Source organism: Sorex fumeus, unplaced genomic scaffold (genome assembly GCF_029834395.1).
Source record: "Sorex fumeus unplaced genomic scaffold, SorFum_2.1 ptg000044l, whole genome shotgun sequence".
Lineage (NCBI taxonomy): Eukaryota > Metazoa > Chordata > Mammalia > Eulipotyphla > Soricidae > Sorex > Sorex fumeus.
Window position 1 is genome coordinate 66,179,323 of NW_026606101.1, and position 27,221 is coordinate 66,206,543.

At 41.6% G+C, this 27,221-nt stretch overlaps 1 protein-coding gene across 2 annotated transcripts in view; it reads left to right on the forward strand.

Annotated features, from left to right (window-relative positions):
* The window catches only part of PPP2R3A (protein phosphatase 2 regulatory subunit B''alpha), a 173,590-nt gene that overhangs the window by 120,157 nt on the left and 26,212 nt on the right, over nt 1-27,221 (forward strand). For both annotated transcript variants that reach the window (XM_056121611.1, XM_056121612.1), the window contains exons 8-11: nt 5,297-5,383; nt 15,287-15,443; nt 17,656-17,704; nt 18,541-18,630. In XM_056121611.1, the coding sequence (XP_055977586.1) occupies nt 5,297-5,383; nt 15,287-15,443; nt 17,656-17,704; nt 18,541-18,630 (383 nt within the window). The remainder of the gene's footprint in view (nt 1-5,296; nt 5,384-15,286; nt 15,444-17,655; nt 17,705-18,540; nt 18,631-27,221) is intronic.

Below are 27,221 nucleotides of genomic sequence, written 5' to 3' on the forward strand. Positions count from 1 at the left end.
TCATGCCCAGCAGTGTTCAGGGTTTGCTCCTGGTTCTGCACTCAGGAATTACTCCTGGAGGTGCTTGGGGGACCCTATACCGGGGATTGAACCTGGATAAACCAGTCACATGCAAGGCAAGTGCCCTACCTGCTGTATTATCACTCCTGCCCTAGTTTAATTTTTTGATCCTAAGAAATTTTCCTGGTGACTGAAAAATGGATAATTCTTAAGTCAAAATTCTGCAAAAAGACTACACTTTGCAAACTTTATTACCCACAGAGTAGATCAAGAAACTACTACAGCCCTGCCAAGGACAAGATCCAAGTTTCTGCTTCCCACCACCCACCCTTGAACCTCCTACTGAACCAGGGTCAGCTGCATTGATGGCAGGCACCTTAACCCCTATGCTCTCTCTTCATCCCAGACATATCTTTTAATTCGCGTTTTTGTTTTCTGTTTTTTTTCGCTTTTTGGTTTACACAAAGTGATGCTTAGGAGTTACTCCTGGCTCTCTGCTCAGGAATTACTCCTGGCAGTGCTTGGGGGACCATATGGGATGCCGGGGATTGAACCCAGGTCGGCTGTGTGCAAGGCAAATGCCCTACCCGCTATTCAATTGCTCTTTTTAATTCTTTGTGTCTGTTTCTTATCCAGTTGCCAAAAACTAGCTGACAGAGCCACCAAATCATGGTCACGGTCCTCCTGTTATTCACCGAGGTGCTCGAGCGGGCCCAGTAATATCTCCGTTGTGAGACTTGTTGTTACTGTGATTGGCATATTGAATACGTCATGGGTAGCTTGCCAGGCTCTCCAAGAGGGGTGGAGGAATTGAACCCAGCTCGGCCGGCCAGCTGTGCGCAAGGCAAACGCCCTACCGCTGTGCTGTCGCTCCAGCCCAGAGCCACCAAATACCCACATCTATTTCTAGTGACCTATAATTGCAAATTAATTAGTCTTCCAGTGCAATAAATAAAAAGAAAAGTGACTTATGATTCTAATTGTCAATTGAAATTGATTAGATCCCTGGTTTATTGGCAGATACACTCTTCACACTAGCCATTAAACAGTTGTCACTGTTGTTTATTTTCCATTTTATTTGATATTTTTAAAACTATGGAGCAATAGCTCAGCTGGTAGGGCGTTTGCCTTGCACACAGTCAACCTGGGTTCGATTCCTCCACCCCTCTTGAGAGCCCGGCAAGCTACCAAGAGTATCTCGCCCGCACGGCAAAGCCTGGCAAGCTACCTGTGACATATTCCACGTGCCAAAAACAGTAACAAGTCTCACAATGGAGACGTTAGTGGTGCCCGCTCGAGCAAATTGATGAACAATGGGAGGACAGTGCTGTGGTGCTACAGTGCTATTCTTTGTTATTTACCTGAAAGGGAGACCAAAATAGGAAAAGCCAGCCCTAATGTAGAACCAGCAGCTCCACGTGCTCACCACTAGATGGTGCCCCTACCCAGAAAAGCTAAAATGCAGAATCCATAATCTATAAACCAACCAGTGTGCAGATGTAGAAGGACCACTGATTAAGGAGATATAGACTGTGGGAAATAGAATATGGGTACTTTTTTTTTAAATAGTATTAGCTAAATAGGCTAGCAGAGACTAAAAATAGGAAACGTAACCATTAAAATGTTTGCAATTTTTTGTGAGAAAAAAACAAAAAAGAATAAAAAAGCAAAAATAAATACAGACTAATTTTGTGATTTTTAAGTATAACATATTTTCACATTTCATATGAAATTTTTGTTATTTAATAAATACAAAATTCAAATAGGAAACAGACTTTATTTCAAAATCAATAAATAAGGACAAAACTGATAGTTTAACAAAGGAAAGTTTGTTACAGTATTCTGTATTGGGGGCTAAGGAGACAGTACAGAGGTTAGGGCTCATGACTCACATGCACCAAACCCGCCTGCGTTTCCTCCCTGGAGTCCCCATGCATCGCCAAGATGCCAAAGCAGGCATCTGTACCACACTCCCATTGCTGACTGAGGATCACCAGGTATGGTCTCCGTACCCCAGAGCACACTGCTAGGGAGACCCAATATATACACACACACCCCACACTTGAACTTCCGAGGAGGTACATGAAAGTTCTAATGTTTAGGGTTTTTTTTTTTTCCTTTTTGGTTCACACCCGGCTATGTACAGAGGTTACTCCTGGCTCATGCACTCTGGAATGACTCCTGGAGGTGCTCCGGGGACCTTATGGGATGCTGGAATCAAACCCGGGTCGGCTGTGGGTCCTTGCAAGGCAAACGCCCTACCTGCTGTGCTATCACTCCAGCCCCAATGCCTATAATTTCTATGCTAAAAATCCTCCAATGTTTTTAATGGATGCTGCCAAAGTAACGCTAAGAATGCAATATTAAGATACATTCCTCCGCCCCTCTCGGAGAGCCCGGCAAGCTACTGAGAGTATCTCGCCCTCACGGCAGAGCCTGGCAAGCTACCCGTGACATATTCGATATGCCAAACACAGTAACAACAAGTCTCATGATGGAGACATTACTGGGCCCGCTCGAGCAAAATCGATGAACAACGGGAGGACTGTGACTCTAGTGTAAAAACTCTGACTGCTCCTCCCCTGGCCGCCCAGGTTCTGGGAGGCCCAGGCCACTCCCCCAGCAGGTGTGGCCCAGGCCCTGGGGCAGACAGCAGAGGAGACAAGGGCCAAGCTGGTTGATTGATCAGATGCCGTTTATTCCATTCTCATCCCCGTTCACTCCTGTCTCTCTCCTTCTCTCCTGGGCCCCAATCTCTGACTCTGGATCTCACCCCCATCTTCTTCCCCAGCCCACTCTAGTCTAGTTAAATCCCAAAAAAACCTTGAGGGGCTGGGTTTACACATAGGTGTGGTCACAATCAATAGGATTAAAGTTCTTTCCCTCAGGGGATGCTGCCTCTAGGACAGATTCTCTTTCAGCAGGAATCCCATGGGTGTGTTTCTCCTCTCCTTGTCCAACAAACATATAAGCATTCATAATATTACTCATTTTGTATGGACACAGTAAGAGATGCATTAAGCTTATAGAATTGCTCTCTTGGGGTCATTCTCCATCTCAGACCACAGTTCTCAGGCCAGATTAGTCTTTCCTATCCCTAGCAGGGTCCTCGTCTTGTCATTACTTTTGGATCATGACAGCATTCTTAACTTATAGTTAAGAATTGTGGTGCTTTGGTCAGGCCCATCTCAGGGTAGCACATAGCTTACCACTTACCTTGGTTCCATCCAGTCCTTCGTCGGGACCATGCTTTAGGGGGCACTAGGAAGTGAGGGCAACTGAGACTTAAGTTGAGAAAGCAGATGCCCGGGAATGAATAATATTCGAAGCCAATTAAATTCCATGTTACAAAAGCATAATATTAATGGTCTTCTTGTGTCTATACAAAAGGACATTGCTTTAAAGTAAACTATTCAAAAGACATAAGGAGACAAGAAAGGCAATATTAACTTACAATATAAGTCCAGTGTCCTACAAAGATCTAACCTTACAAATTAACAGAAACTGATTTGGGGAATAAGCTGATTAACTGTTTGGGGAAGAAAGCATAGAGAAGTAGTTATAAGTAAACAAAAAATGGGAGTGGTACAGGAGCACTGGGATGGGTGTGACCCGATAAACCTAAACTACCTGAGGAAGGACAAAACAGTGTTATCCTACACTGTAGGGCACTGAGTGTGGCTTAGCGGTACAGCGGATGCTTTGCAGTGTGTGTGGACTGGGTTCAATTCCTGGAAGCACAAAAAAAATTTTTTTTAATTGAATCACCATGAGATACATGTACAAAGTTGTTCATGGTTGGGTTTCAGTCATACAATGCTCCAACAGCCATCCCTTCACCAGTGCACATTTCCCACCACCAATGTCCCCAGTTTCCCTCCTGCACTCCCCACCAGCTTGCCTCTATGCAGACACACACTCTCTTGTCCTCTCTCTCTCCCTCTTCCTCTCTGTCTCTGTCTCTCCTCTCTCTCTCTCTTCACTGTGGTTTGCAGTAGTGCTACTGAAAGGTTCTGTCATATTTAGCACTTAACCTCCTTTCAGCACTCAGTTATTATCCAGAGTGATCACTGTTATAGTGGTCCCTTCTCTGTCCTAAATGCACTCCCCTGGTAAACTTCCTTCCAGGCCCTCGTCTTTATTGTCCTTGAGTATTATTCTCATAGTATTTTTTTATATCCCACAAATGAGTGATCATTCTGTGTCTGTCCCTCTCCCTCTGATTCATTTCACTCAGCATATGCTCTTCATGTCCATTCATGTATAAGCAAATTCCATGACACCATTTTTCCTAATAGCAGCATAGTATTCCCTTGTATAGATGTACCATAGTTTCTTTATCCAGTCATCTGTTCTCAGGCACTTGGGTTGTTTCCAGAGTCTGGCAACTGTGAATAGTGCTGCAATGAACATAAGAGTGCAGATGGCTTTTCTGTATTGTGCTTTGGGCCCCTAGGGAATTTTCCCAGAAGATGCAGAAACTTCTTCATTTAATGTAGTTTCATTTGTTTATCTTTGCTTTCACTTGCTTAGTCAGTGGTGTTTTTTCAAAAAGATACTTTCTCTGTGCTAAATAAGGGACCCCTACCTCAGAGTCTGGCTTACTGGGCCAAGTAGAGAAAATCACACAGCACTTAATCCCCTCTCCTACCCAAAGTGCAAGAATCCTCTCACTTTCCTAAATACTGTGGTAAGAAAAAATGTTTCACCATTTTGTACAGTAATGGCTTCACAAAACTAGTTTTTGGAAAAATCTTACTTAAGGATTTCTGTCCTTCCTTCCTTCCTTCCTTCCTTCCTTCCTTCCTTCCTTCCTTCTTTCCTCCCTCCCTCCCTCTCTCCCTCCTTCCTTCCTTCCTTCCTGGGGTTGGGCCAGACCTGGTGGTATTCAGGACTGATGCCTGGCTCACTCCTCAGGGATCACTCCTCGAGGGCCTAGGGGATCTTATGGGGTACCAGGGATCAAACCTGGGTCTGCCGCATGCAAAGCAAGTGCTGCACTTACTGTACTGTGTCTCCGGTCCCTCTTCCCTTTAATAAGTAACATGGTTAATATAGCATTGACATTTCTGGTATTGATGTACAAAATTATTGCACCCTCACCACCACCAGAGTGCCCAACACCCTCCAACAATGTCCATGTATTTCTTCTAGTCCACCTCCTCCTCACCCCCATTCCTACCCCACTATTTAGTTATCTGAATTTTGTAATCAAACACTTTGTCATTGTTTGATAATGTCTGTTTCCTTTTCATTTATTAATGTTTTTCTTTGACTGTTTTCCTCTTGGATCCAGGTTATTCAGAGAATATTCTACACAGTCAACAGGTCTTGGAGTGGAAAAATTACTTCGACAGAGATAAGGAAAAGCAACTTTTTGCAAGTATGCACCTTTTCGGATTTATGTCAAGAGTAATTTAAAGAGCATTCTTATGACTATGTCACCAGTATGCAAGGCACTGTCACGACTTTCAGTCACTCATTCTCAATCATCCCCTTATTCCAGTAGCTCTGGCAGCTCATGAGATGTGTCCCTGCCTCTAGATATACCTTGTGACATGAAACAGACAAGTGCAGATTGCCCCACCTCACCTCGAAACAGCTTAAAGAACTATGCAGTTACTTCGCAGGATTATCACCTGAGCCTGCTGGTAGAGATTACCTGTTCTCCAAAATAAAATATTGAATGTAAAAAGGGGATTCTAGGTGAAGAAGCAGCCAATGCCCAGAAACTAGAGACTGTTTCGAGAGCTGGAGGAAAGATTCCGGTGCCCTGAGAGGGTGCCCAGGACTGAAAGGTGAGAGAGCCTCAGGCAGAGAAGTAATTGCCGCCGGATTCTCTCAGCACTGAAGTGATGCAGCCCCTGCTGAGATAAGCACTAACATTTTATTTTAAGAAGCATTGATTCAGTTACTTTATATGCTATATCAGTGAGAAAGTTTGACCACCAGTGGGAGCTTTTTACTGTGGAAACCTTCGTGCTTGATTGTTCAAGCATCTCTTCATCTAAAGAAAGTGGAATTGGGTCAGAAAGATGGTACAGAGGATGGGATGCTTGCATTCCATATGGTCCCCCCAACACTGCTAGGAGAGATTCCTGAGTGTGGAGCAAGGAGTAACCCCTGAGCATCTCTGAATATACTGCCCCCCCAAAAAAAAAAGAAAAAGAGAGTTTGTCATACTTAAAAGAATCAAATGTTTTAAATTAATCCTTAGCTACTACTGTGACCTTATTTACCCTTTATTTTCTTTATCTGGGGCATACAAAGTAAAGACATGCTAAAAAAAACAGGCAAACGGTAGAACAGATATACCAAAGTATATATAACTTTTATATGTCTCTATAGAAATATACATATATATATAAAAAATAGTAACCCATATTATCTGTTGTTCCCTTGTATATATGGATTATATAGCTTTATATTTTTTAAATATGTATGATAATACTTTGTGGGGGAGGGCCATGCACTTACTACTTGGGGGGGTGTCAGGGCTTAGTCCTGGCTCTGCAGTAGGGACCATTCCTGGCAGGCTCAGAGGACCATATGTCATTCCAGGGGTCAAACTCAAGTCAGCAAGGCAAGCACTACCCTACCTGCTGTGCTATCCCTCCAGCCCCAGTAGGGTAATACTTATTAGTCTGTTTACTTGTCTTTCTCATGTAATAATAAGTTCTGGTGCTCATTTCCATTCTTATAAAGTAATTCAACTCCTGCATAATGTATGGATTGAGTATACTGCTTATTCTTCTTTTAACAGTGTTCATTGTCCTAGACTCACAGTTATAACACAGTGAACATCCTAGTACTTTCCACTTTGGTATAAGGGTAAAATTTTCTCTAGAGAGAGTACTCAAGGGAAAATCTTGGATAAAATGTTATGTACTTTTTTCATTTGATAGATCCTGCCAACTTACCCTCCTTAAGGCCACTCTCAACAGATACTTACTCTTTCATTTTATGACAGTCAGCTGTGTGAAAATAAGAGGACATGCTTGTGTTTATTTTATTATACATTCTGCTTTATGCATATTAAAGAACATTTTGTAATATGAAACATTACAAGCAAGTTTGGAAAACAGAAGAATAGCCACATTCTATTACCCTAACACAAATAGCATCATTTCGTATGTGTTCTCTCATATGTGCATGTGCATAAATATATGTATGTGAGTGTGTGTGTATATATATATACATATATATGAAGTTTCCCAATCACTTATATTTTAACTATTATTTATATTAGGGAGACCCACATAAGCGGTGTTCATGGATTACTCCTGGCTTTAGACTCAGGAATAAGTCCTGGCAGTGCTCATGGGACTATATTCAATGCCAGGGATCAAACCCAGGTTGGCTGCATGCAAGGCAAATGCCCTACCCACTGTATTACTACTGCTCCAGCCCCAATTATCTATAATTATTAAGATATTTTATCAAATTAATATATTTGCCTCATGAAACATATTTTTGCATTGAACTTGTTTTATTTTCTAAAAATACAGTCATCTTTTGGTTGTGTTTTAGGGGGTTGTTTTTGGGGAGACACATGTGTAAACTCACACAAATAGGGGGCACGGCACCCACACGGCGGCGGCTCTATCTCTCCCGCCACCCGCGTTCGGTAGTCTCAACCTTCTACCACCCCGGAGAGGTCGATGGCGATGGTCAGGCGGAGGAAGGAACGAGGGCCAGGCTGGTAGGTATTAGTCGTAGTTTATTCTGATTCTCTCCTCATCTCTCCTTCTGTCTCTGCCCCCATTCTTCCTCCCCCAGCTACTTCATTCTCCTTCTCCATTCCCCTTCATCCTCCTTCTCTGGAGTCTGGGTTCTGATCCTCTCTGAACTCTCTTCTTCCTTCTCCCCAGCCCGCTCCTACAGTACAGTTAAATCCTCTCTCCATGAGGAATTGGGGAAACAATTAGGTGCAGTTGCAATCAATAGGGGTAGAAATCTTAGCCTCAGGGAAGACCGCTCCTAGGACAGATCCTTCCTCAGCAGGAGGACCCACCCTAGAGCAGAATCCCATGGGCGTGCCTCTCCTCGTCCGACAAGCATACAAGAATATAAATCATTTTGTATGGATACAGTAAGAAATATCTTAAACTTATAGAATTGCTCTCCTAGGGCCATCTCGATCTCAGACTACGGTGCTCAGGCCAGATAGTCTTTCCCACCCCTAGCAGGATCCTAGTCTTGTCGTTACCTTGGATCATGACAGCATTTGTCCATGATCAAACTCTTAGTTAAGAATCGTGGCACTTTGGCCTGGCCCATTTTGCTGCCAGGGTAGCTCACCGCTTGCCCTGGGTCCATTCAGTCCCTCGTCGGGACCCTGCTTTGGGGTGTTAGGAACTAAGGGCAACTGAGGCTAAGTCGAGAAAGCAGATGCCCAGGAGTCAATAATATTCAAGGCCAATCAAATCCTAAGTTACAAAGCATAATGTTAACGGTCTTCCTGTATCTATACAAAAAGGATATTACCTTAAGGTAAACTATTCATAAGGCATAAGGAAAGGAGAAAGGCAATATTTCACTCATACATATAAAATCATAGATTTCTGGGAAACTGATCTTACAAATTAACAAAGTCTGATTAAGGGGAAAGCTGATTAACTGGGTGGGAAGGAGAGCATAGGGAAGACTGTTTACATGTTTACATGTAAACACAATGGAAGTGGAAGTGCTTCAGGAGCACTGTGATGGGTGTAACCAGATTGATGGGTGTAACCAGATGAATGGGTGTAACCAGATAAAACCTAAGCTTCTTGAAGGAAAGAAGCAATGTTACCCAACAGACACACCTGTGCTCAGAGCATCATCCTGGTTCTATATGGAGGGACCACTCCTGGAGGTACTCAGGGGACCATATTCAGTGGTGGGTGTTGAACTAGAGTTGGCCCCATATTTTTTTAAATTTTAATGTTTTTATTAAGGCACCATGGTTTACAAAGTTGTCCATAATAGAATTTCAGGCATACAGTATTCCAACACAGTCCCACCAGTGTTCCATCCCATCCCCCTAGATGGTCTTCTTAATAGGAACATTTTGAAGTTCGGTTATTGTAGTTTGGGTCTCATGCTTCCTGTGTTGTTGGCTGTGTGGGTTAGATATATAGATGTACCTCACCTCTGCACCACCTGAGTGCCCACGGCTGGCTGAACCCTGCCCATATCATCTCCATCTACCTCTTCTTACATCCTCATCCATTTTTTTCCCTTCCCTTTCCTTCCCATTCCTGTCGTCTAGGGTGAGGGGTAATCTAAGCGTCCTCCCTTTGGTACCTTGCATTCCCTTGTCCTATTATTCTGTACACCACAGATAAGTACAATTATCTGAAATTGTCCTTCTTCTAACTTGCTTCACTTATAATAAGATTCTGGGCCAGAGCTGTAGTAAAGTGGGGAGGGCATATTCTTTGCATGTGGCTGACCCAGGTTCGATCCCTGGCATCCCATATGGTCCCCCGTGCCCTGCCAGAAGTGATTTCTGAGTGCAGAGCCAGGATTATGTCTTGAGCATCACTGGGAGACAAAAAATAAATGAGAGCCTTCATTCCCACCCAAGTTGCAGTGAAATACATAATAACATCATTTCTTGTGACTGCATAGTATTCCTGTGTATGTGTGTGTGTTTGTATCACAACTTCATTATCCAGCTATTGTTGGACACCTAGGGGTTGATTTCACCTCCTAACTATTGAATGCTGCAATGGATAATGGTGTGAATGTGTCCTTTCAAACTACTGCTTTTGTGTCTTGGGGATAGATACCAAGAAGTGGAACTGCTGAGTCATGTGGCATCTCTATTCTTATTGTTCTGAGAAATCTCCATACTGTTTTCCATTAGGGCTGAACCAGACAACATTCCCACCAGAAGTGGATAAAAGTTCCTTTCCAGCATTTTCCCTGCCAACACAGATTATTCCCAATTGTTTGTTTTTAACAAGTTCTGTTCTCACTGGTGTGAGATTGAATCTCATTCCCACCTTAATTTAGATTTCTCTGATAACGAAGTGATGATGAGCACTTTTTTCATGTGCCTACGGGCCATCTGTCTTCAGAGAAGTATATGTTCATTTCCAATCCCTATTTTTTAATAAGGCTTTTGATTTTGCTATGTTGATCTTTGTGAATTCTTTATTCTTTATGTTATTGAACATAAACCCCATAAATATGTTAAGTGCATATTTTTTTCCCATTGAGTTGGGTGTCTTTTAGTTTTAGCCTACTTTTTTTTTTTTGCCATGCAGAAAAATTTTAATTTGATGTAGTCCCATTGTTTTTGTTTCTGTTGCCTTTGCCAATAAAATCATGCCATGGAAAATGCTTTGAGGTCCAAATCTTGTGCCTATATTTTTCTCATTGTATTTTATGGATTGTGATCTAAAGCTCTTTGATACACTTAGAATTGTTCTTTGTGTAAGCTGTGAGATATGAGTTCAGCTTATTTTTTAAAAAATGGTTATCCTGTTTTCCCACCACCACTTATTGAAGAGGCTCTTCATTATTATTATTATTATTATTATTATTATTGTCACTGTCACTGTCCTCCCATTGTTCATCAATTTGCTCGAGTGGGCCCAGTAATGTCTCCATTGGAGACTTTGCTGTTACTGTGTTTGGCATATCGAATACATCACGGAGAGCTTGCCAGGCTCTGCTGTGCGGCCGAGATACTCTCGGTAGCTTGCCGGGCTCTCCGAGAGGGGCGGAGGAATCGAACTCAGGTCGGCCATGCTGGCTGCGTGCAAGACAAACGCCCTACCGCTGTGCTATCTATCACTTCTGCATATAATAATAATAATAACAATTATATTATAATATATGGGCTAGAGCGATAGCACAGCTGTAGGGCATTTGCCTTACAAGCGGCCAAGATGGCCGACCTGAGTTCGATTCCTCCGCCCCTCTCGGAGAGCCCGGCAAGCTACCGAGAGTATTTGATATGCCAGACACAGTAACAACGAAGTTTCCAATGGAGACGTTACTGGGCCCGCTCGAGCAAATCGACGATCAATGGGAGGGCCTTATAATATATATTATATAATGTATTATGTATAATATATGCATATAACAATATAATATAAATATTATTATTATTATTATACCATACCTGGTCGTTCTCAGGGCTTATTCCTGGCTCTGTGCTCAGAGATCATTCCTGGCAGGCTTGGGGAACCATACGGGTTGCCAAAGATCAAACCCAGATCGGCCTAGTGCAAGGCAAACTCCCTACCCGCTGTACTACCATTCTGCCCCCTTGAAGAGGCTCTCTTTACTCCACTTCACATACCCAGCTCCTTTTTTGAAAACTAGCAAACTATAAATCTGGAGATCTCGGGGGGTGAGGGTACTTGATTCTAACTAATTGGTCAGAGAGTCTATCCTTATTCCAATACCATGCTTTTTTTTTATTATTGTATCTTAGTAGTACTATCTCAAGTTAGATAGAGATACCTCCTAATTTCTTATTTCTCAGTGTGGCTTTGGCTCTTCGAGATATTTTATGATTTCATACTAACTTTATACTGATCATTCTACATCCTTAAAGAATGTCATCAGAATTTGAATAGGATTGTGTTGAATCCATATATAATAATTTAGATAGGATGGTCATTTTGACAGTATTGATCCAATCCATGAATGCAGAATATTTTCCTACTTTTTCTTTTCTCTTTCATAAGTGACTTTCAATTTTGTTTTGTTTTGCTTTTTTAAACTGAGTCACCATGAGATAGACCCTTACAAAGCTGTTCATGATTCAGTTCAGTCTTACAGTGTTCCAACACCCATCCCTCCACTGGTGTACATATCCTAGCACCAGTGTCGCTCCCATTACCCACCAACCCCGCACCACTTCCCTTGCTTTTGCATTCTCTCTCTCTCTCTCTCTCTCTCTCTCTCTCTCTCTCTCTCTCTCTCTCTCTCGGTCTTGCTCTTGCTCTCTCGCTCGCTTGCTCGCTCTCCCTCTTGCTCTCTCACTCTCTGCTCTCTCTTCCCCGCCCCCGCCTTTTGGGCATTGTGGTTTGCAATACTGATACTGAAAGGTTATCAAGAATATCCCTTTTACCTACTTTTAACACTCAGTTCTTGTCCAGTGTGATCATTCCCAGCTATTACTGTCGTACTGGTCTCTTCTCCATCTTACCTACCCTCAGCCCCACACACTTGTGGTTGATTCCAACTACTAACCAGTGCTCCTAACCCCTGTTTTCCCTGGCCATAGATATTAGTCTTCTACTATGTATTGTTTATATACCACAAATGAATGTAGCCATTCTGTATCTGTGCCTTTTCTTCTGACTCATTTCACTCAGCATGATAATTCTCCATGTCCATCCATTTATAGGCAAGTTTCATGACTTCATTTTTTCCTAAGAACTTTTAGTTTTCATGATGTAGATCTTTTGTTAAGTTGATTCCTAGGTACTTGATTTTTTTTTTTGACACTGTTTTGAAAGGAGTAAAACGCTCTGATTTCTATCTCTTCTAGTTTATTATTTGCATAAAGTAATGCAACAGTCTTTTGTGTGTTACTCTGTAGATGGCTTATTTGCTGTATTGGTTTATTGTTTCTAGGGACTTTTTTAGGCTTTCTAGATTCTTTTATTATATTATGTCATTTGCAAATAGTGGTAGTTTAACTTCTTTTCTAATTCCTTAAGATTTCTTTTTCTTTTTAGATTGCTCTTGCAATCTATATAAATCTATGTCCAAAAATAAAACTATTATATTGGATAAAGTGGAAACAGAGTCCACTTTTGTGCCTGATTTCAGGGGGGAGTACTTTGAGTTTTCACCATTATAAATTATATTGGCTGTGGGTTTAATATGGATGACTATTAACCTTTCTTGAGGAAGGTTTCTTCCAATCATTTTATCCCAGTAACGTCTCCATTGTGAGACTTCTTGTTACTGTGTTTGTCATATTGAATACTCTTGGTAGTTTGCCAGGCTCTCCAAGAGGGGCAGAGGAATCGAACCCGGCTCAGCCGGGCTGGCTGCATGCAAGGCAAATGCCCTACCGCTGTGCTATCACTCCAGCCCTGCCTGTTCAGATTTTCTATTTCCTCCGTGCTTAATTTTGATAAATTAAGTGATTCTAAGAATCGTTCCATTTCTTTTCTTGGTTCTACAGCACAGTTATTCATAGTAAACTCCTATGACATCTTGAATTTCTGAGGGGTCTGTTGTAATTTCTCTTTCATCTCTGATGATTTATCTGGGCATTTTCCCTTTCATAAATTACGAGTAAAGCCAAAGCTTTGTCTATCTTGTTTATTCTTTTAAAGAACCAGCTCCTAGTTTCATTGACTCTGCTTTCTTGACTTCCACTTTCTGCTCTGACTTTTATTTTTTCCTTCCTTCTACAAGTTTTGAGATTCATTTGTTGTTCCTTCCCCAGGTGTTTAAGAAATGTGTTTAGGTTGTTGATTTGAGCTTTTTCTTCTTTCCTTACGTAGGCCTATATAGAAAAATTTCTATGACTTTTCCCCTTACTACTATGACCCAGAGATTATGATAGTTTGGGTTTTATTTCATTCTCAGTTTCAAGGAAGTTTTTTTATTTCTTCTTTTATTTTGTCTTTAATACAGATGTTACTTAGTTTTTGTTCAGCTTCTAGGTATTGGAGTTTTTTTCATCTTTTTTTTTTATGATTAACTGCTGCCCTCATGGCACTGTGGCCTGAGAGGATACTTAGTATGATTTCTTATTTGTAAGTTTTTATATGTTTTGAGTTATGCCTTCTTATGTGATTTATCCTGAATAATGTTCCATGTATACTAGAGAATAATGTATATTCGTCTTTTTGAGGATGGAGGACCCTGTATATGTTATTTAATCCCAGTTCTACTAGTTCCCCATTTAGGGCTCTTATATGTTTAATTTTGTTTGGTTTTGGGAAACACCCAGCAGTGTTGGGGATTAAACCAGTAGTGTGCAGAGCAAGCACTCTACCCACTGTACTATCACTACAGACCCATATCTTATTTTTTTTTAACAACCATGATTTACAGTTTTGTCATACTGTCAATGGTAGGGTTTTATGCATCCATTATTTCAGCATCAGACCTTTCTTCCTCTTGCTTCCACCATTTTCTCAGGGTTCCCGCCTAATGCTCCCTCAAACTTAAATGACAGCCTTGGACCCAAGGTTGAAGATTTTCTCCTGTACTATTTTGAATATGTCAGTCCATTGTCATCTTGCTTATGTGGTTTCATATGTGACATCTGTTGTGAATTTGGTGTTCATTCCTTTGTATTTCAGTTTTTGCTTCATTCTTGCCATGTTAGTCTGTCTCAAAACCGTATTTCAAATTTGAAATAAAAATTTAGGAGGTTCTATATAGGTGAGTGGTAGAATACCTGCCTTGCAGTCATAAGGCCACAAGTTTGATCCCTGGTACCAGCTCACATGTTGAGAGTGAGCCCAGCAACATTTACAATCATTACTATTATGGTACCATTTATAATCATTGGTGCCCCAATACTGTAGGATGTCTGGCACACTATATTAAACTGAATATGAGCACCACAGTCAATATTGACCCTATTCATCACATCAGCAACAAAGGGAAGAGGGGCCAGAGTGATCGTACATGGGTAGGTTACTTGCCTTGCATGCGGCTGACCCGGGTTCAGCCTCCAGCACCCCTTATGGTCCTGGGAACACCACCAGGAGTCAATCCTGAGTTCAGAGCCGGGAGTAACCCCTAACAGTTGCCGCGTATGGCCCCAAAACAAATCCAAGAACTTAAAAATAAATGAAATGTTTAAAACAGTAAATAAAAGGAAAGAGAAATGCAGCGGGAGTAAGGGAGTGTGAATTTAAAAAAAAATAAAACCAGAATCTATATAATGACCAAGGCTAACATTTCATTATTTAAAAATAATCTTCTTGGGGCTGGAGTGATAGCACAGTGGGTAGGGCATTTGCCTTGCACGCAGCCGACCCAGGTTCAATTATCAGCATCCTATATGGCCGCCCGAGCACTGCCAGGAGTAATTCCTGAGTGAAGAGCCAGGAGTAACCCTTGTGCATTCCTGGGTATGACCCAAAAAAGCTAAAAAAAAAAAAAATCTCCTTGGGGCCACATAGATAGAGTACAGTGGTTAGGAAACTTGTCTTGCACACGGCCAACTCAGGTTTGAACCAGGGCACCACATTAGCCCTGCATGTAATTCCCAAGCACCACTGGATATGGTCCCAAAACCCCCAGAAAATTTTCAATAAAAAGTACTTACAACAAAGAAATCCCTCTCTTCATATCATTTCAGACACTGGCTCTTCTAGAAGAAGAGGAAGATATCAACCAAATCACAGATTACTTCTCCTATGAACATTTCTATGTTATTTATTGTAAATTCTGGGAACTGGACAGTGATCACGACCTTTACATCAGCCAGGACGATCTCTCTCGTTACAATGACCAGGGTGAGTGACTCTGTAGAGGCTAAGAGAGAACCACTTTGAGGAAAACGAGAATTATATTAATTGTTCCCGCTCATTATGGGATTCACCATTTCTTAAATTATATATCTAATGTAAGTTCTCTGTAAGGGCCAATAACTTTATAATTTTTATTTTTCTCTTTACCATTTTCATTGAGGCATCATGGTCTATAGTACTGTTAATTATACTTTAATGCGTATATCATTCAAACACCACAACCGGCACTAGATCGCCCAGTTCCCTCCACCGGGGTCTCTAGTGCCCCTCTGAGACACCCCCACTGCCAGGTAAAATTTCCAGTTCCAAAGCCTTTGAGGGTCAATAACTTTTCAGTGAGAATATGTAAAGACAGTTTATTTATAAGCCAGGTATAGGAAAAAAGGGTTTAGAGGTAAGTCTTGATTTTGATAAATTGATGACGGAGATGTTTATTTTGAGATAATGAATTGAAAAATAATCAACCCTTAAAGTCTATTTGAAAGGCACGTGCTACACTATAAATTTCCCACTTTGCAGTATTTGTAAAAAGCCAAAGAGGAGAGGCCAGAGCGACAGTGCAGTAGGTAGGACACTTGCCTTGGGGGCGTCCGGCAGTGTTCAATCTCTAGCACTCCGTTTGGTCTCCGGAGTCCCATCAGGAATGAACCCTGAGTGCAGAGCCAGGAATAAGTCCTGAGCACCACCAGGTGTGGCCAAAGGAAAAAATAGCCAAAGAGGAAATTAATTTATCGAGGTTTCTGATGTTTTCAGAAACCTAGAGATTTGAATTTTGGAATTTAATTTCAGACAAGGTATTTTCTCTGCAAATGTATTTTTTGTGCTAACTATACCCAAACCTATGCAGAGAAATTACATACTAATTCTAACAACCTCATTGCTGATCCTGAAATTTGAGTGTCTGTCATTGCTGGGGGCACTTACGAAGAGGAGAGCATCCTGGGGCAGGAAAGAGAGGACCGTCCTAAGTCACTTATTTGCCTTGCACATGGTCGGCCTTGGCCCTGTCCAAAGCACCACAGATGGTCTCTCTAGCACCACCAGGAGCGAGGCTGAACATGGAGCCAAGAATAAGCCCTGAGAAATGCTGGATGTGGCCCAAAAAATGAAATAGAAAAATAAAATAGAAGAGCTTTATCTTCATCACACCATTGGGTCTCCTCTGTTTCATATGAATGTCTTTCTCAGTTTTAAGATCATTCAAAGGTATCAGATATAATGTTCCCAACCTACAATTCAAAATAAATGAAGTGATTTGTGAGCCTACAGTGAGGTATACTGGTGTGGATTCATCAAAAAGCAACATATAAGGGGCAGGGATGTGGCTTAGTGTATAACACATGCCTCAAATGTGTGAGAATCTGGGTTTGATCCCTATCATTGAAAATAAAAATCAGCATATATTCTCTCTCTCTCTCTCTCTCTCTCTCTCTCTCTCTCTCTCTCTCTCTCTCTCTCTCTCTCCCCCCCCTCTTCTCTTCTTTCTTCTCTCTCCTTTTGAACACCTTCAGGTGCTCAGGAACCATGCAGAGCCAGAAATTAAAACAATTCCCATATGCACCGTAGACACTAATAGCCCTTTGAACCATTTCCTCAGTTGTTTTCTCTGTATTGAATATAACGTACTGATGCGATTTTTAACACTGTACATGATATCGTATTATATCCTATACCCATATAGAATAAGTATGTTTATGGTATCTTTTTGTATCTTCTATAAAATTCTATTGGAAAGCATTCTCCATTGTCTTACTTAAATTACCTTCTTTAGAATTAGTTCACATTTGGATTTAATGCTAGGATAAAATTTGTCTTGTTTCAGAGGAAAAGTTGTCTTGTATTATTGGATAATAAGATCAATACAAATTCAATACATCTTGGTCTTATTCATCTCAGGATGTTCAGAACTAATTTGGTGCTCAACTCTATAAATAAAATTCTGCTGTTGGGCACATACTTTTATCTGTTTTTTGCATTCAATGGTTGGTGGATGAATGAATTGGTGGGATAGATTGATTAAGCCATCTCAGATTCTTTTCTAAAAAAAACACGAATTATAAATAAAAGCTTAAATAGTCGTAGTCTAATTGTGGCAAGTTATTGTTTTAGCTTGTAGCTTCTAAAAACAATTTCCCAAAAATAATCCCTTTATGGAGCATATTTCTAACTAGCTTTGTTCTTTCTGATTTATATTTAGCTTCTTCAAATAGGATCATTGAAAGGATATTTTCTGGGGCAGTAACAAGGTAAGAAAAAGCATCTGAATTTTTTAAAAGTGAATTATAAGGGGCTGGAGAGATAGCACAGCAGGTACAGCGTTTGCCTTGCACATGGGTGACCTGGGTTCAATTCCCAGCATTCCATATGGTCCCCTGAGCACCGCCAGGTGTAACTCCTGAGTGCAGAGCCAGGAGTAAACCTGTGCAACACCAGGTATGACCCAAAAAGAGAAAAAAAAAAAAAACAGAAAAAAAAAGTAAAGTAAATTATAAGTCACTGTCCTCCCGTTGTTCATCGATTTGCTCGAGCGGACCCAGTAACGTCTCCATTGGAGACTTTGTTGTTACTGTGTCTGGCATATCGAATACGTCAAGGGTAGCTTGCCAGGCTCTGCCGGGTGGGCTAGATACTCTCGGTAGCTTGCCGGGCTCTCCGAGAGGGGCGGAGGAATCAAAATTATAAGTAATACTGAAATAATCTCATTTTAGCAAACTATAATTTTACAGCACTCAGATCAGGTAATACCTGACAAAACAAGACATACAGTCATTGCTTCATTTGTGATAGTAATTATTTAAATATGGCTATTACTCATATCTAAATACAGGAAACAGCATTTTATCTCAGTGACTATTTTTGTTCAAACTATAGATGATTTCTTTCTTCAAATCTGAAAATGCCTTCTAATTTCATAATAGAGGCCTTTGAAAACAAAATAGGTCGTAAAAGGGCTTATCCTTACTTAGGTTTTCAGCATTTTAACTTCATTTCTGAAGAAATGGTACTTTATTTCTGAGTCTGTCAAACTTATCTGAATAATTATATGAGAAATTTTATAACCAAGTATTTTATTCTGTTTTAGGGGAAAAACTGTACAGAAAGAGGGAAGAATGAGCTATGCAGATTTTGTATGGTTTCTGATCTCTGAAGAAGACAAAAGGAACCCTACCAGGTATGAAATCTAAGCTTCCTTGGCCAAAATGTTAAATAAATTGATAGGTTTGTAGAAATCACAGTGCTTTCCTTGTGAAAGTCACCTTGACCAAGGGCTTTCAGGACTTAGTCTCTCCTCTCAAAGCAAAAAGACAAAAAGACACTAAATCTAGAAACAAGGCATATCAAAGGAAGCACTGTTAAGATCAGGGTAAACGGGTAAGGTACTGGATGAGGTACTGCCTTTGGTCCTCCAAGCACCGCCAGGAGTGATTCCTGAGTACAGAACCAGGAGTAAGCCCTGAGCACAGCTGAATGTGACTCATCCCCATCCCCCGCCAAAAGCACTGTTAACCGAAAAACCTAAAAACAAAGGTGAAGTGACCTGTGAATTGGCCCTAACGAGTAAGGACTAGTCAGCATTTTTATGGAATGTAGGAAATGAATGCTGTGAATTTGATCTTTTAGTACAGGGGCTGAACACAAGTGGGTTGGGCATTTGTCTTGAACGTGGCCAACCCAGATCTCAGCATCCCATATGGTCCCCCAAACACCACCAAGAGTGATCCCTGAGTGCAGAGCCAGGAGTAAACCCTGAGCATCGCCAGGTGTGTACCCCCACCTCCCCCAAAAAAGGAATCAGTATAACAGGAAGACATCTTTACAAACAGAATAACAGAGCTCTAAATAACAAGAAATTAAAATAGGCAAAATTGCTTGAAAAAGAGCTGGAGAAATGTAGCTCACTAGACAGACTTTGCATATAGGAGGCCCTGGTGTTTTCCTAATTTTCCTGCAGCTAATAGTTAATATTTTTAAACTCTAAGAAAGTGATATTTTTCATAACAAAAAAAGGAAAATATGCATAGGATGGCCGGAGCGATAGCACAGCGGGTAGGGCGTTCGCCTTACAAGCGGCCAACATGGCCGACCCGAGTTTGATTCCTCCGCCCCTCTCGGAGAGCCCGGCAAGCTACCGAGAGTATTGGATATGCCAGACACAGTAACAACAAAGTCTCCAATGGAGACGTTACTGGGCCCGCTCGAGCAAATCGACGATCAACGGGAGGGCCTTTACCTTACCTTATGCATAGGATAAACTAGAGTATTATTTCTCAATAGTAAAATTTTCCTTATATATAATAAATATGTAAATAACAGAAAATACCCCATATGTATTTAACCAGCTGCCAGCTCCTTGCTTCCAAACTTTCACAGGCAGCTATCTACTGAGATACCTTATTTCATTTTTCTAGCTCCAAGCCAAGCCTAAAACATATTTTTGTACATTTTGGGAGGGTGTGGGCCATACCCAGCTGTGCTCAGGACTTATTTAGGGAAGGGATGGGCCATACTCAGCTGTATACAGGGTACCATATGTATATGGGGAATCAACTCTAGATTATTAAGTGCCTTATCTACTATACTGTCTCTCTGGCTCTGTTGGTACACTGATCCTTATTATGCTCTTTGTATTTAAAAGAATTACGTTTGGTTAATCCACCACATGATGCTCTTTCAAATATTTAAAGGCAGCTATCATGTGACTTTGGAAATACTGAGGCAGTAAAACTGTCTTCCTTTGAATTCTAGCTTTTTTTCTCTTATGGGCGTTTAAAAGTAAATGATGTATATCATCTAACTTCGTTGATTATATAGATTTTCATCCTGTTCTTAACTGAAAATTAAGCCTAAAGTATTTTAGTTTGTATTTCAGTAAAGTATTTGCCTTTAACTTGTGTACTATACTTGTCAAATGGAAACTGATTATTGTCCTAATTTGTATTAAGTGATAGGAATTTCAGTGCAGAAATATCAGGATGCCCAGAGATGTAGAGGCCTAGTGAAGGATAGGCAGCTGCCCCTTTTTTGTTACACTCAAAACATTAGCACTGTAGCACTGTCGTCCCGTTGTTCATCGATTTCCTCAAGCAGGCACCAGTAACATCTCCATTGTGAGACTAGTTGTTACTGTTTTTGGCATATTGAATATGCCACGGGCAGCTTGCCAGGCTCTGCTATGTGGGCACAATACTCTCAGTAGCTTGCTGGGCTCTCCGAGAGGGGCGGAGGAATACAACCCGGGTCTGCCACATGCAAGGCAAACTCCCTACCCACTGTACTATCGCTCCATTGTCACTGTCACTGTCCTCCCATTGTTCATCAGTTTGCTCAAACGGGCCCAGTAACGTCTCCATTGTGAGACTTCTTGTTACTGTTTTTGGCATATCAAATATGTCACAGGTAGCTTGCCAGGATTTGCCCTGAGGGCGAGATACTCCCAGTAGCTTGTCAGGCTCTCTGAGAGGGGTGGAGGAATTGAACCTGGGTCAGCTGCATGTAAGGCAAACGCCCTACCCTCTGTGCTATCTCTCCAGTCCATTACCACACAAAAAAATAACACCACAGTATAACAGCCATCTGTTTCTTTTGTGGCCCTTACTTATGAGATTTATCTCTAACATGGTGATTTTTGTTTCTTTGCTTTTTTCATAATAAGAAATGTTGTAAGGACTGGAGAAATAGACAGGAATTCAGGCTCTTACTACAGCAGCTTGGCCTGGTCTGAGCCCAAGCACCCGATACGGTCATCCAAGCACCACCAAGAGTGGCCCCCCAAAAAGTTTCAATATGAGGCAGTGTTCTGTCCCTTTTAGAATTCTCTAGGTACGATATGGCTAATGCCCTGCATGGCCAAAGTCTGTTACTTTACATGCATTGGACTGAATGAATACTTTTTTTTTTATTATTATTGCTTTTTTGGGTCATCCCTGGTGATACACAGGGTTTACTCCTGGCTCTGCACTCAGGAATTACTCCTGGCGGTGCTGGGGGGACCGTATGGGATGCTGGGAATCGAACCCAGATTGGCCACATGCAAGGCAAACACCCTCCCCGCTGTGCTATCACTCCAGCCCCTGAGTAAGTATTTCTTAAAGAATATCCTTTCATGGTAACATTAAGCATCAAACCAGTGTGGTTTTCTTGGTGATGGTTGTTGTTTTGCGGCGCGGGGAATCAAAAGCAGGACCTGACTCATGAAGGGCAAGCGCACTCCACCAAGCTACATCCTAGGCAAAGCTGGAAGAGGATTTTCCAGAAGAACTTTACGCATTTGATAAATTCATTTTCTTATAATTCATTTTCTTATAGTTTGTCTTTCTGACTGAAGGTTCACATGGATCTTAGCATTCCTAAGTAGAATAAACAAATAGATGTATACTGAATACTGAGGTGCCCGGTGTTCATCCCTGACTCAGCTGATGGAAATCTGGAAGGAAACCTGTCAAAGATGAATGTTAAGATTTTTTTCAGGGATATCTTTCCAGTTCTGTAAGAAAAAAATACCTACACCAGGTTATTTTAAAGTCAAGTCCAGTATCAGCAAAGGGCAGAACTTTGAATTTCCTTTTTAGAAACCAATACTTTAAATATGAGCAGAGAACAAAGTTAATTAGTATTAACTAATTAGTATTTTCTACTAAATATGTAGAAAAACCTTCTTAATAAAGGAAAACGATAAAATAGATGAGGCATGGGGTAGAGTAACGAGACGATTTCAGGGAGAAGAAAACTGACAGCAACAAAGACACTTATTATTCTCAGAAAGATAAAAGAAAATTTTCAGAGAACTGTACTTTATAAAAGGAGCATTCAGAAAACCAAAAAAGAACTCTGACAAAGTAAAACTTTGGTAACAGAAATAAGATACAGCATTAAGGGCACCTCCCAGAAAGAACAGCAGTATCAACAACCCAAACAAGATGAAGCAATAGAAATTAGAATATTGGAAAATTGGAAAATTAGTCGAAATAGTCAGCAAAACCAAAAAGTGAAATGTGATGTAAACCGTATTTGTCATTTTAAAATTTAGCCACAAGAGAGCAATGTCATCAAGATGACAGACAAGAAATTTCCACTGCTTGTCCCCGTGAGAAACACTGATTTGAACAACAATCTGTGCTCAAAATTATCTTCTCAAGAGTTGAGGGTTCCAGAGGAGAGGTTAAAACACCCAGGAGGAGGACAAAAATCAGAACAAATACACTGAGGAGAGTAGGTAGCAAACAAAATGACACGTTATCCGTATCACCTCATCACTGAAGCTCAGAAAGCCAAAAAAGGAGAACAAAGCCTTCCCTTGGAGGCAGGAAACTGAAGTGACCCAAGTCTGCCGTGGAGGAGACAGCCACCCGCTCTCCCCAGAGCCAGACCAGCCCCAGGACTCCAGAGGCCAGGCCCGCTACTGCAAACCATCTTCCAGGATCAGCCCAGTGTCCCGAAAGGCCCAAACTCCAGTGGTCCTTAGGAGCATCGCACCCCCTGGTGACAGCACTGTTAGCCCCACAGACCTTCACACTCACCTTTATTTTAGGCCAATACTACAGGCCCATCCCTTACCTATAAAAACTGTTTTGGGGGGGCTGGAGCAATAGCACAGCAGGTAGGGCATTTGCCTTGTACATTGGCCAACCCGGGTTCAATTCCCAGCATCTCATATGGTCCCCTGAGCACCACCAGGAGTAATTCCTGAGTACAGAGCCAGGAGTAACCCCCGTGCATCGTCTGGTGTGACCCAAAAAGCAAAAAAAAGAAAAAAATTGTTTTAGGGGCCGGAGTGATAGTACAGTGGGTAGGGCGTTTGCCTTGCACACGGTCTACCTGTGTTTGATTCTCGGCATCCCATATGGTTCCCTGAGCAACGCCAGGAGTGATTCCTGAGTGCAGAGCCAGGAAAAACTCCTGAGCATCGCTGGGTGTGACCCAAAAAAGAAAAAAAAATTGTTTTAGCAATCTACTAAATAGAAGTTACATCATATATTAGACAATGGGTTGATGTTCAAAATATAGAAAGAACTCATCCAAATGACCACCGCCAACAACAACAATGAAACAGAGCAACCCAATCAAAACATGGGCAGAAGATTTGAAGAGATATTCTAAAACAAAGATGGCCAAGTGGCACTTGAATAAAATGCGCAACTTCACTTTCTAGGGACATGCAAATGAGAAAATCAACGAGATATAACCATACCAGATAGAACTGGCCTATGATCAAAAAAAGAGTGGAAACAGTATGAGGAGTTTGCAAGGGTGTAGAGGAAAAAATCTGGTATTTTGCTGGCAGAACTGTAAATTAGGCAATCTCTGGAAAGTGTTACATAGATGCCCTTACAGTAGCTCTTGGGGAAAGAAGTTGACACTGGTGGTGGGATTGGGGTTGGAGCATTGAATGCCTAAAATTCATCTATCAATATCTGTAAATCACAACTCTTTAATTAAAAAAAATTAAACGATACTAAAAATAGTGCTGGCCTGAGTGCCCGAGAACAGATGATTGGTTAAAGAAACTTTGGTATATTTACACAATGGAGTACTATGTCACGGTCGGTCACGGTCACGGTCCTCCCGTTGTTCATCGATTTGCTCGAGCGGGCCCAGTAACGTCTCCATCGTGAGACTTCTTGTTACTGTGTTTGGCATATTGAATACATCACGGGGAGCTTGCCAGGCTCTGCCGTGTGGGCAAGATACTCTCGGTAGCTTGCCAGGCTCTCTGAGAGGGGGGAGTACTATGTAGCTGTTAGAAAAGAAGTCATGAAATTTACATACAAGTGGTACTACATGGAAAGTATCATGTTAAGCGAAATGACTCAGAAAGAGAGAGTTAGACAGAAAGATTGCATTCATCTGGGGGAACATAAAGTAACAAAATAGGAGACTAACACCCAAGAATGGCTGAGATTAGTACCAGGAATTTTACTCCATGGCTTGGAGGCCAGCCACACACGCTGGGGGAAAAGGGAGCTCAGACAGAGAAGGGAGCACCAAATAAAAGGTGTTGGGAGGATCCTCCCAAGATGGGAGAATCATGCTAAAAGTAGACTATAGACCAAACATGATTGCCACCCATTGCCTCTTTTGCAAACCACAACACCCAGTAGGAGAGAGAAAACAGAGGGGAATGCCCTGCCACAGAGGCAGGGTGGGAGGGGAGGATGGGGGGTGGAAGGGATACTGGGATCCGTGGTGGTGGGAAATGGGCACTGGTGGAGGGATGGGTGTTCGATCATTGTATAATTGAAACCGAAGCACAAAAATTTGTAAGTCTACAACTGTACCTCATGGTGTCTCACTAATAAAAATAAAAATAGTGCTGGAGAGATAGTGCAGGGTTTAAGGTGCTTTCCTTGGGGCCAGAGCAGTAGTACAGCAGGCAGGGCATTTGCCTTGCAGTGGCTGATCCGGGTTCATCCCATATGGTCCCCCGAGCACCACAAGGAGTGATTCCTGAGTGCAGAGCCAGGAGTAGGCCCTGAGCATCACCAGGTGTGACCCAAAAAGCAAAAAGCTAAATAGATAAAAATAAATAATAATTAAAATGACTAGAGAAAAAACAAAATAATAGCCAGGGATCTGTTCACATACAGTAAAAGAGATATGCTCATGAGGAGAATATACATTTGTGAATATATATGCCCCTAGTATAGGAGTACTCAAATACATAAAGCACATACTAACAGAATTGATGGAGATAGCAGTACAACAGTGATCAAGACTTTAGTTTCAACAGTAGATCACTAACTCAATATGGAAAATCAATAAGGAGTTAGCAGGCTGAAACAATATTGTCGATCAAATGAAGCTAACAGATGTAAACAGAAAATTCCCTCCCGAGGCACCAGAAGACACATTCTTTCCAAGCATTCTGAGTCCTCCAGGATGGATCATGTTAGCCACAAACAAGTCTTAACAAATTTCACAGAATCATGGCACATGTCTTTTAACACAGTGGTGTGAGATTAAACATTAACAGGAAGAAACTCACAAATAAGTGGAAATTTAATGGCATGTTCCTGAACAACTCAAAGAAGAAAGCGAGAGATGGGGCCAAGATGACATAAAAGCCATCAGTTTAAGAGTGCTGTCACGACATGAGAAGACAGTTGTACAGTGGATAGGCTGCTTGCCTTGGACACACCACCTGGGTTCAAATCCAAGCATGCCACGTAGCCCCCCAACGACCACCAGTGGTGGCCCAAAAACCAGGAAAAAAGACAGCAAATAACACATGAAAAACAGAACTAAGTACAAAATCCTTTATGCAACCCTGCTCAGAAACCCAAAGAATCCAGTCACCATCTCCAGGAGATCTTCCTCTGTGGACTAAGGAGCAATAGTCAACTTAAAAGCTAAAGAACAAGATTCTACGAAAAGGAGAAAGGCCATGAAGTGACTGCTAGAACACTGCTCTAGGAAAAGGGAGAGGTAAGTCAAAAATCAGTACTCCAACCTTGCACAAAACCTGAGCAAGTCAAGAACTCTACCAGATAAGAGACTCAGGGCTGGCGTTTACAGCAAGCATCGGGCAAGGAGCTAGTCTTGCCCAGGAACATCAGAACATTAATTTGAAGATAATGACACCTGAGTTCATTTGTATATTATTGACAATAGCCAAGATCTGGAAAGAATGCTCAACAACAGATGACTGGTACATATACCAAAAGGAATACTACTCAGCATAGGAAAAGAGGAAATCAGAACACAGGGGATTGCCCTGCCACAGAGGCAGGGGGGGATAGAGGGATGGGGGTGGGGGGGATATTATCCATGGTGGTGGAAAATGGGCACTGGTGGAGGGATGGGTATCTGATCATTGTATAATCAAACCCAAGCACAAAAAATTGTAAATCTACAACTGTACCTCATGGTGTTTCACTAATAAAAAAAAAAAAAGGAAATCTTGCATTTTGCATCAAATTGGATGGAACTGGAAGATGTGTGACGAAGTGGAGTCAAAAGGAGACAGACAAACGCCACATGATCTCCTAAAGAAATAAAGCCAGAGTACAGACACAGCCTGAGATTGCCAGTACAAATGAGCATAGGACAGGGGTGAAGGCATACTGACCCTATGTGGGGGGGTATCATGCAGTGTTAGCATAAAACGCTAATATTAACACTATTGTAAACTGTAATACCATAATCAAAATTTTTTTATAGAAAAATATAGTACATATGGTCACACTGCACTGTCCTCTCGTTGTTCATCGATTTGCTTGAGCGGGCCCAGTAACGTCTCCATTGTGAGACTTGTTGTTACTGTGTCTGGCATATCGAATACGTCATGGGTGACTTGCCAGGCTTTGCTATGACGGCGAGATACTCTTGGTAGCTTGCCGGGCTCTCCGAGAGGGGCAGAGGAATCCAACCAGGCTTGGCCGGGCTGGCTGCGTGCAAGGCAAACGCCTTACTGCTGTGCTATGGCTCCAGCCCTCTAGTAAAAGTATTTTACTATTTTACTATATTTTAAAAATACAGGAATTATTACAGCCAGGGGATAATGGGGCTAGGAGGATTGGTCAGTCACTGGAACCAACCACAAGTGTGTGTGGGGGCAGAGGGTAGGTAAGAGAGAGAAGGAACTAAGGGACTAGTGTGACAATAGCTGGAAATGATCATGCTGGACAAGAACTGAGTGTTAAAAGTAGGTAGAAGGATATACATGATAACTTTTGAGTATCTGTATTGCAAACAATACACAATACCCAAAAGGCTGGGGGCGGGGGGAGAAGAAAAGCGCCTGCCATAGAAGTCTTTGTTTCAGCT